The following is an 11,086-nucleotide window of genomic DNA, read 5'->3' as shown; positions in this document are numbered from 1 at the left end:
TTCAGAAATTGTTTTGTGGTTGTTTGTTCCCCAGTATCAATTGTTATCTCCACTCTTAAATGTACACTAAACCATCTTCAAGGCACAACTTTGAATCATTAAAAAAAAAAAAAAAAATGAATGTACATATAATTCAGCGTTCATTTTCTGTTATAATATATTTCCTAGTACCCATTCCAGAGTTGTGCTGATTTTTACAATTCTGTATTCATGAGTGTCATTAATATCGACTATCAGATTCAAATTCAAAAGTTGGTGAAATTGTGATGAATGGCCCATTGGTGCTCAAAATACTGAAGTAATTAGTCAAACTACCAACGAAAAAAAAGATGCTTTGTAATATTTTATTGCAGCTCATAATTTACTATAAACAAGAAGTCATGTTTTATGACATGCCTTTCTAATTGTACAATGATGCATTACATCTTATTCAGCTGCCTCCTTTCCCTGGGGAAGAGAAAAAAGAAAAAAATTAAACCAACCAGCATTTTGTCCAATTTTGTTTGCATTACATTTCTTTCTCAGTCAATGGGCATATGGTGTGTTCGGGATGCCTTGTACACCACCCACACGAGTTGCAAAGTGGGAAATCTCCCAGATTTCATGCGTAATTTAACCGAGGCACTCCCCTTTTGGTCGTAATATCTCGGGATTTTGAGAGTCAAACGAGTTCAGAGAGGTTAATCGTACGACTCGACAAACAAAGATGGCTGCACTATAAGTGCTACAAGCCAAAAATTTACATCACAATAGCAACTTGTGCGGTTGGTGTACGATGCATCGCGAACACACCATTATGCACTGATGAACTTACCTTGCCACCATCACGGCTCTTAGACCTCAGCTTGTTGACTTGAGTCTCAGCGATGTCAGCACGTTCCTCAGCCTCCTCCAGCTCATGTTGAACCTTCCTGCACTTGGACAGGTAAGAGTTGGCCTGCTCCTCCTGTAGGAAGATTCATATTTTGTTTAAATAAGACGTACCAAAATTTATGCAATAACTTGATTTTGTGACGTCGTTTCTACTTACCGCTTCCTCAGCCTGCCTCTTGTAAGCCTTCACCTTCAGCTGTAGCTTATCAACAAGATCCTGGAGTCTGGCACCATTTTTCTTATCTTCTTCAGTCTAAAGTAATGCAAATGGTTATGCCCCAGACTCTTAACTGTAATCTTTTCTGATTTACATTGTTTCAATTTTTTTTTTTAATATAAACTGCCATACCTGGTAGGTGAGTTCCTTCACTCTCCTCTCATATTTGCGGACACCCTTAACAGCATCTACTCCACGTCTCTGTTCACCTTCAACCTCGGTTTCCAGCTCACGCACCTTAAGAAATCAAATATTTTCATTAAATATACTCGTATATTGCTGGAACTGTAAATACATCCATGTGTGCCAGTATCTTACTCTGGACTCCAGTTTCTGGAGCTGCTTTTTGCCACCCTTCATGGCCAGGTTCTCAGCCTCATCCAAGCGGTGCTGCAGGTCTTTCACAGTGACCTCCAGGTTCTTCTTCATCCTCTCCAGGTGAGAGCTAGTATCCTGCTCCTTCTTTAGCTCCTCAGCCATCATGGCAGCCTAATAAAAAATATAAAATATTAATTGAAAGTTCAAGCAATGTCCAATTCAATGAATTAAGAAAATAATACCAAACCTACATCAGTGATGGCCTTCTTGGCCTTCTCTTCAGCATTCCTGGCTTCCTGGACGATGTCGTCCACCTCACCCTGGACTTGGACCAGGTCAGTCTCCAGCTTCTTCTTTGTGTTCAGAAGACTTGTATTCTAAAATGAATGCCAGTGGTTATGACACGCAGATAATCTTGCTAATATTTTAGGGAACTTGGGAGCATTTCTTGTAAGAATATGTTTGTTTACCTGAGAGTGCAAAAGTCCAACGCGCTCACTGGCATCAATCAGCTCTTGCTCAGCCACTTTGCGGCCTCTCTCTGTCTGTTCCAGAGCTGCCCTCAGCTCCTCAATTTCAGCCACCATGAGACCGTTCCTACGGTCCACCATTGCAGCCTGCTCCTTCAGGTCTTCACCTCCTCTGACAGCATCATCAAGATGCAATTGGGCATCCTAATATGAAAATGAAAATGGAAGATGTCACAACAGGAAACAAATGTCCAGATATAATGTCCTGGACAGTAGTTTAGTTCAAGTAGTACCTTCAGTTGTCCTTGAACATTCCTCAGCTGCTTCTGAGCCTCAGCAGCCTGGCGGTTGGCATGGCTCAGCTGGATCTCCATCTCATTCAGATCTCCCTCCATCTTCTTCTTGATTCTCAGGGCATCATTCCTGCTGCGGACTTCAGAGTCCAGCGTGCTCTGCATTGAGTCAGTGATCCTCAGGCTGTTTCTCTTGATCTGCTCCATCTCCTCATCCTTCTCAGCCAGCTTCCTGTCAACCTCACCCTTAATCTGGTTCAGCTCCAGCTGGACACGCAGAATCTTGGACTCTTCATGCTCCAGAGTACCCTAAATTATAAACCAATGTTGGCATATTCATTACATATTCTATTTCATAATAACAAAATTATCGCTCGATTCATTCGTATTTTTATTATGATCACCTCAGCTTCCTCTAGGGCTGTCTGGATCTCACTCTTCTCTGTCTCCACTTGCTTCTTGGATTTCTCCAGCTCATGGATGCTCTTTCCAGTCTCACCAATTTGTTCAGTCAGGTCCGAAATCTCCTCTGTTGAGAGGGTTACATATTGTTGTTTGCATGAATTCCAATAAAGTTATATATGTAGTAATCTTGGAAACATTGACGCCGAAATGAACAGTTTAACTCACGTTGCAGGTTCTTGTTTTCACGCTTCAGGGTCTCCAGCTGATCCAGAGCTTCTTCATAGGAGTTCTTCATCTTAAAAAGCTCAGTGCTGAGAGAACGAGCCTCTTTCTGAGTTCCTTCAAGCTCTGCCTGGCCCTCCTCATATTTCTGCTTCCAGTCAGCCAAAACCTGCACAATATTGTTAATAAAGCGGTACATGTTAATCACTTGAAGAATAATTAAATGATAATACAATTTAAACGGCCATCTCAATGAATGACAACACACCTTGTCAAAGTTCCTCTGCTTCTTGTCAAGGTTGGCAGCCAGTCCATTGGCCCTCTCCACATCAATCATGAGATCCTCCACCTCACCCTGGAGTCTCTGTTTGGTCTTCTCCAGAGAGGCACACTTTGAGTTCACAGCCTCAATCTGTTCCTCAGCCTCCTGAAGGCGCTGGGCAAGCTTTTTCCTGTTAAAGTTTAACATGGTTTAATTTGTGACATTCATCAAATATAGTGTAAACTTTAGCAAAAGTATTAAATATTATACTCACTTGGACTCCTCAAGCTCCTCTGTGCGCTGGATAGCATCAGTTTCATACTTGGTCCTCCACTGAGCCACCTCACCGTTGGCCTTGGACATTCCACGCTGCAGCTCAGCCTTGGCCTCCTGCTCCTCCTCAAACTGCTCCCTCAGAAGGTCACAGTCATGGCGGGCTGATTGCACACCATGAGCAAGAGCATTTTTGGCCTGCAAAAGGTGATTGACTCAATTAATTAACTCACTTAAAGTTACAAAAATGTAGAATCTGCAATGACATAATGGAATCATGTTAATCAAATAAATGGATTAAAAATGATGGTTTACCTTGACTTCCTCCTCATTGAGCCTCTTCAGCTCCTCAATCTGCTGAGTAAAGGCCTGCTTGCCTCTGGTAAGCTGGGAGACGAGACCCTCTTTCTCCTCGAGCTGACGACCAAACTCACCTAGGTGATGACATAAATTGTTAGCTACAAAATATAGCAATACCTCATTTCTCCCTAAATATATGAATAAGGTTTGGTTGCATTTGTTGGAGGTTAGTGTTAAGGTTATTTATGGTTATTGTTAGGGCTATTCTAATATGCAGGTTTTTTTTTAAAGTAATTGTGAATACTTACCATTCTCTGTCAACAGCCTTGCTCTCTGAGCACTGATGTCATTTATCTGGCGACTGTTCTCATCACTCTTGGCCTTGATTTCACTCAGCTGGTCCTCCAGGGTACGGCACATCTTCTCCAGATTTCCCTGGTGATGCAACGTTTTACTTGTTAACACAAGTGGTTTCTTACACAGATTATATAGTATTAATTATAATATCGTATTTTGCATTTAATTTCAAAGATAAGTCACCTTGGACTTAGCAACTGCTTCCATGTTGCTGGAGAGGTCATCAATCTCCATCTTGTACTCGCTCTTCTCCTTCTCAAGCTTCTGCTTGACACGCTGGAGGTTGTCAATCTGCTCTCCCAGCTCTGCTACACTGTCAGCCTGCTTCTTACGCAGAGCAGCAGCAGTGGCTTCATGCTGCAGGGTGGACTCCTCAAGGTCACGACGCAGCTTCTGGAACTCAGCCTCACGCTTCTTGTTCATCTCAATCTGAGCAGCAGTGGCTCCACCAGCCTCCTCAAGCCTCTCACTGATCTCTTCAAGTTCTCTGGAGAGATCAGCTCTCTGCTTCTCAACCTTGGCACGAGCAGCACGCTCAGCCTCAATCTCTTCCTCCAGCTCTTCAATACGGGCCTAATAAGTAAGGAACACATATTTTGTAAAAATGTACTAATATTAATGACCTTTATGAATTATGTGGGATTGTCATATACATTGTCTTACCTGAAGCTCCTTGATCTTCTTCTGAAGCTGAGCACCCAGGGACTGCTCATCCTCAATCTTGCTTAGAAGCTGACTGGTCTCAAAGTCTTTCCTGATGATGAAACAATACCACACAACTTATTAACATACTTCTTGTGAATCTTTCTAATCAAAGCATGATTTTTGTTCAATCACATTACTTTTTGAGTTTCTCATCAGACTGCTGTTTGTCATTTTCAAGATCCATTATTGATTCCTGAGCCAATTTCAGGTCACCCTCAAGCTTTCGCTTGGCTCTCTCAAGGTCCATACGGAGTTTTTTCTCTTGTTCCAGAGAACCTTCAAGCTGCAATTAAAAAATATATTATTATTTGACTGCATTTCAAAAGAATTACAGGTTTTTTCTAATGTCATAAAAAAAAGGAACCTCACATCATCCACTTGCTGTTCAAGCTTGGTCTTGGCCTTGGTCAGAGTGTTGACTTTGTCTTCCTCTGCCTGCAGGTCATCAAGCGTCTGCTGGTGTGCCTCTTGGAGGGCTTTCTTCTCCTTTGACAGCTTAGCAACGCTCTCATCCTGAGAGGCCATCTCCTCTGTAAGGTTCTTCACCTAAACAAAACAGACATATGTGTAATACATGCTTATTTGTATTTTAATTTATCTCCTTTCAAAGAATCTTTACAAACCTTGTTCTCAGTAGCATGTTTCTCCTTCTCCACTTTGGCCAAGGTAAGCTCCAGGTCATCAATGTCCTTCTTAAGCTCAGAGCATTCATCCTCCAGCTTCCTCTTCTTGGCAGTAAGCTCAGCATTCATTTCCTCTTCATCCTCGAGTCTCTCGGTTGTCTCCTTGAGTTTGGCCTCCAGCTGGATCTTACTCTTGATGAGTCCCTCACACCTCTCTTCAGCATCATTCAAATTATCTCCTTCCTGTTTAAAAGATGTCATATCAGTCATATCAAATGTCATATCAAATGGATCTCATTGTGTGTACGTGTTGAGACAGATAAATATTTTTACTTACAGAGGCCACTTGCAGCGCAAGATCATTCTTCTCCTGCAGTAGAGAAACCATCTTCTCCTCAAGTTCCTTCTTCTTTGCCAGGGCAGTAGACAGGTCTGTCTTCATCTTCTCATAGTTCTCCTTCATCGCAGAGAGCTCCTTCTCAGTTTCCGCACTCTTCAGAAGAGGCTTGATCTTGTAGTACACCTTCATCCATGGCCAGGTTTTGACATTCATGAATGAGCGGATGTTGTACTGAATAGTGTAAACAGCTTCCCTGTGGCGAAAAGGCAGTCCATTTAATGCACCATTTTTTATTTGACAAAATAGCGTATCTTCTTATGTATCAATCTTTTGAAACAAACCTTGTAGCTGTCATCTTCACATACTCCTTCCTCATGAGGTAAGCACGACAGAGAGCCTGAACCATTCCGACCAAAGATGCCAACTTCTCATCTCGCATCTCCTCAAGAGTACCCAGAAGACCAGCTTTGAAGAACACCTTAAGGTAAGACAAACTAGTCAGAAAGTAACTTTCAATCAAGCACAAATATACTTATTGACAACAATAAACAGACCTTGGTGTGTCCGAATTTGTACTCGTCGTGAGGCACATCAATGGACCCAAGCAGTTTCTCAGAAGCCTTCTTGTTGTCAATGAACTGTCCCTCCGGAATGACACTGGCATTCAGTACTTTGTATCTGTAGAAGTGCAATGTTAATTGTTTAAAAGAACGGTGTGTGTAAACAAGTATATAATTGTATGAATGAAGTTATTGTATAATTATGACAATATAATTGTTCTGTCAAAGCGTTAATACCTCTGCTTGAAGTCAGCATAGAGGATTCTGCTGGGGAATCCCTTTCTGCAGATTCTGATGCCCTCCAGTACACCGTTACACCTCAGCTGGTGGATAACCAGGTGGTTCTCCATCATTCCTGTGAAGTGTTGTAGGTTTTAGACTTTTAAAATATGACTGTTATTTTGCTATATTCTACAACAACGCCAACCTGTATAGAGTATTTAGTTTAGAGAGTATTTTAAGATTTATTACCTGGAACTTTAGACTCATTGGGAATGAGACAACGCACAAAGTGAGGATGGGTGCTCCTCAAATTGGTCATCAGCTTGCCCAAATTATCCTGTTCACATAAGATATTTGAATTAAAAGAAACTACAAATAAATGGATATCAAGAATGAACTTCAGTTTTCTCCGAATGCTTACCCTGAACTGTGAAGACACAGTCTGCATGGAACCACCCTTCTTTTTGCCACCTTTTTTGGCGCCACCGCTAGCATCTATAATATCATTTTTTAAATAATGATAATTATTTGAATGCTTAAAATGAGAGTTACAATTCCATAGTAAAGTTGAAATATGCAAAAGCGTAATACTTGAGACCCCAAACAGATATTGTACCTTCAACAGCAACAGCGGGATACAGGACAGGCAGCAGTTTGTTTGAGGACTTCTGGTACAGCCCAATAACAGAGTCATTCAGGGGATCCTTGTTCTTGTCCAGCCAGCCCGCGACGCTGTAGGCCACGGTACCAGCATAGTGCACCATGGCGAAGTCAGCATCAACCTTGCCCTTCCCCGGCTTGGGCTTCTCAAATGCTTTGTTTTTGCCAAGATGCTGTTCATACAGCTTGTTCTTGAAGGAAGTGTCTGAGGCTTTGGGGAACATGCACTCCTCTTCAAGGATGGAGAAGATGCCCATTGGCTATTTAGAAAGAAATATTGGGCAACATTATGATAAGATAGTTTTGAATGACACTGTGAAAGGTCATATTTTGTTGTACAAGTCATGTTTACCTTCTCAATAAGCTCAATGCAGGCAGCCAAGTCCATGCCGAAGTCAATGAACTCCCAGATGATACCCTCCTTCTTGTACTCCTCTTGCTCCAGGACGAACATGTGGTGGTTGAAGAACTGTTGCAGTTTCTCATTGGTGAAGTTGATGCACAGCTGCTCCATGCTGTTATACTGATAGAGAACATTAGTTTAGCAAATGTTCAATCACTGAGACACTGATTTTAGACAGAGAAACGTTGAAATTATAAGAAATGCAATCTTACATCAAAGATCTCAAAACCAGCAATATCCAGCACACCAATATAGGATGATCTTGCTTGCTTGGTGTCCAGCATCTGGTTGATACGGATGACCATCCACAAGAACATCCTCTCATAGATAGACTTGCCAAGAGCACTCACTGAGTTGTACACCTAGAGCAGGGTGGGAGATTAGATATACGTACAAATTACTACTATTACAATCACTTTTTGATAGTTATTCCATGGTATTAACATACCTGAGGTACTGTCTGTCCCTTAGTGACAAACTCATTTCCGACCTTCACTCTGGGGTAGCACAAACCCTTGAGCATGTCAGCAGAGTTGAGACCAAGTAGGTAGGAAACTTTGTCAGCCTCTAAATTGTTTATATGAAAGAAAAAAGTATGATCCTTTGGTAGAAATTGCTGAATTTCTACACATATTTACACATTGTGAAAACAATTAATTGCAGCAAACCTGGACTTTGGAAATGTCCAGTGGTTGTTATAAAACACAATCAACTTACCCTCTGTGCCATCAGGCTCGGCCTGCTCCTCACGCTGCTTCTGCTTGAACTTCATGTTACCGTGGTGAAGCACAGCACCAGTAAACTTGTAGATGGCCATCTTCTCGTCATTGTTGAAACCCAAAATATCAATGGCAAGCTGTAGGAAAAGGATAATCAATACATCGATTATACAAAGATTTTGGAAAATTTCAGAGCGGGATATAACCTTGTATCGTCAGTATGATAAATGCCCTCTACCTAGGTTAGAAAGATATAGAGCTTTCTTGAATCAGACCAAAAGTCCCACAAGCTTTTTTGGTCCGAGTTAGTCCCTGCCAAAAATGCTACCTAAGGTAGTTGTAAACATTGACTCACATCAGTAGCATCCAGCTCCTCTTTGTCATCAATACTGGCCACAGTGATCTGACCCTGACTGCACATGGGGAAGTCGTAGGGGTTGGTGGTGATGAGGGTCATTTCTAGAGAAAGAAAATGTTATTAATATATATTATATGGTCACATATATTATTTGTATTTTTTACTCCAAAATCCAAAATGAAACATAAGTTAAAGGCAACCCTGTATAACATTACATCTTAATGAAATTATTTCTCACTACTACACCATCTTACCAATGATCTCAGGTTTGTGGTTGGTCATCATCTGGTAGAAGATGTGATAGCCTCTCTCATCGGGAAGCTGGAATGTCACTCTGGACTTCTCCAGCAGATCTTTAGGGTTTTAATTTAGTAAAATAAAGTTTGGATTCACATTAATAAATCAAACCTATTCAACCTATTACGAGAGCTGTTTCATTGGTAATTTGGTACTAGTATTTGGTACTTACAAGTCTCAATGTCAGCACTGGCCAGTTTACCAGTTGCACCGAAATGGATTCTGATGAATTTACCCTGTTTGGAAAAGACTCACTTCAGTTTTTGTCACAGATCAAGTTTTTAATTTCATTGTTTGACATACTAAGTTTGTACTTACGAAACGAGATGAGTTGTCATTTCTCACAGTCTTGGCATTACCGTAGGCCTCCAGCAGGGGATTGGCTGCAATAATCTGGTCCTCCAGTGACCCCTATGAGGAAAGTTCCAGTTTTGATCTTTAGTTCTCAGGTCATCCTTACATCTCTTGTGTGGTTCATGTCATTTATGATGATACATTTTTTATATAGCAAACAGATTTTATGTTTTTTTAAGCATACCTGAATCTTGGAAGTTTGTTCCTTCTTCTTGTCAGTAGCCACTGAGATGGTGGCAAAGTACTGGATGACACGCTTGGTGTTCACAGTCTTTCCAGCACCGGATTCTCCACTGGGTATGAAAAGAAAGTAATTAGTAGTCTTTTACGTCTCCCCAACTCTTTGTGAGATTTTTGTGGCATACGATTTTACTTCTAATGTTAAATCATTCAACTAAACATCAAGAAAAAAATACAAACTTACGTGATCAATACAGACTGATTCTGTCTATCTGCAAAATAAAAAAAGGTAAAAGAACATTTATTCAAATATTTCAACCTAACATAAGTTCCTTCATTTATACCACATTTGCTTATGCATACCAGTAAGCATGTTCTGGATGGCATTGTCAGAGACAGAGAAGATGTGGGGTGGAGCCTCCATACGCTTCTTGCCTCTGTAGGCATTGACAACCTCCTGATCGTACACTGGGAGCCACTTGTAGGGGTTTACAGTGGCACAGAACAGCCCAGAGTAGGTCTGAAGGAAATCATTCAGAGATGATCATTAATATGATCTGCGATATTGTTAAGTAATATTTAACTTCATTTAGTAGGTTAAATATCTTACGTAGATCATCCATGCTGCATAACGCTCTTTGAGGTTATACAACACAGAGGCTTCATTGAGATGGGTCATCATGGCCATGTCCTCAATTTTGTCGTACTTGGGAGGGTTCATGGGTGTGACATCATCCTCCTTGACTGTTCTCTCCTAGAAAAGGCACACCATTTTTAGTTTTGTTTCATCTATAACCTTGAAACGTTTCAAACTATTTTCTGCATGGCAATAAATTAAGAGCAGCCTACCTCTTCTGTAGCCAAGACTTTAACGGTGGTTTTGCCACCCTCCTTCTTAATGATGGTACACTTGACGTACAGCTCCTTAGCATCAGCCACATATGCAGCACTCTTGGCATCAAAGGGCGCGTTCTGGGCCTCAATCCTCTCCTTCTCTGGCTTACGGAGGTAAATTGCAGCCTTGCCATAATAGGCCATCTCCGCGTCCGTACTCATGGTGGCAGCTTACTGTCAGAGAAATACAGAAAATGTTTTGATGTATGTCATATGATATTGTCCTCAGATTGTTCTCATAGAGGTCGGTATGGCCGACATCAAATAAGTCTTACCTTGTGTTTCTTCTAATGAGAATCTTCAAGTTTCAGCCCTGAAATTGAAAGACATAATATTTTAAACTGATTTAACAGATGATATTTCAGCACTTACAATACAAATTAACTTGAAACATGAACGTTTTACAACTTTCGTATAATCGTGTTTCATTGTAACTGCACATTTATATTCCTAAAAATACAAACACTGTATGACATGCAATAGATCATATGTTTTTACTTTTTATGACAGATACAGTAAGATTCAGACAGGAAGATCTGGGAAGGAGAGAGAGCGAGATTTAACCTGGGTGTCTGCTTTAAGTATTGAGCCTTTATTGTAAGCACTCTACCAGGTGAGCCCCCAGGGTGCACGACAATAGATATTTTTTACTTAAAACAATCTCTAAGTTAAATACCAATATCAAGTTAGAGTCAAACTATATTATATCAAATATTTGAAGTGAGATCTGTAACATCACTCTGCATTACCGTCTAGCCTTAATGGTTCAACAACAGCTTTT

General features: G+C 40.9%; 1 protein-coding gene across 1 annotated transcript; it reads right to left on the bottom strand.

The window, feature by feature from the left end:
- Positions 1-426: 426 nt before the first annotated feature.
- LOC307075189 (myosin heavy chain, fast skeletal muscle-like) lies at positions 427-10,467 on the bottom strand (the record flags this gene model as incomplete). The annotated part of the gene is made up of 39 exons (XM_079735695.1): positions 427-447; positions 815-946; positions 1,031-1,126; positions 1,223-1,327; positions 1,409-1,579; positions 1,660-1,785; positions 1,879-2,082; positions 2,172-2,480; positions 2,576-2,700; positions 2,802-2,967; positions 3,067-3,250; positions 3,335-3,531; positions 3,649-3,767; positions 3,942-4,068; positions 4,174-4,563; positions 4,654-4,744; positions 4,833-4,978; positions 5,065-5,241; positions 5,319-5,561; positions 5,656-5,911; positions 6,000-6,136; positions 6,213-6,336; positions 6,456-6,573; positions 6,690-6,777; positions 6,862-6,935; positions 7,057-7,360; positions 7,453-7,623; positions 7,716-7,865; positions 7,952-8,070; positions 8,221-8,359; positions 8,578-8,681; positions 8,835-8,933; positions 9,050-9,113; positions 9,196-9,288; positions 9,416-9,524; positions 9,656-9,683; positions 9,775-9,931; positions 10,022-10,165; positions 10,261-10,467. 39 exons carry the CDS (start codon positions 10,465-10,467, stop codon positions 427-429), a joined length of 5,814 nt encoding a protein of 1,937 aa, XP_079591821.1.
- Between the last annotated feature and the right edge of the window lie 619 nt (positions 10,468-11,086).

The sequence above is a fragment of the Pollachius pollachius genome (genome assembly GCF_949987615.1).
Source record: "Pollachius pollachius genome assembly, chromosome: 4".
Lineage (NCBI taxonomy): Eukaryota > Metazoa > Chordata > Actinopteri > Gadiformes > Gadidae > Pollachius > Pollachius pollachius.
The sequence above is the reverse complement of the archived record's forward strand: the minus strand, read 5'-3'. Positions and strand labels throughout refer to the sequence as shown.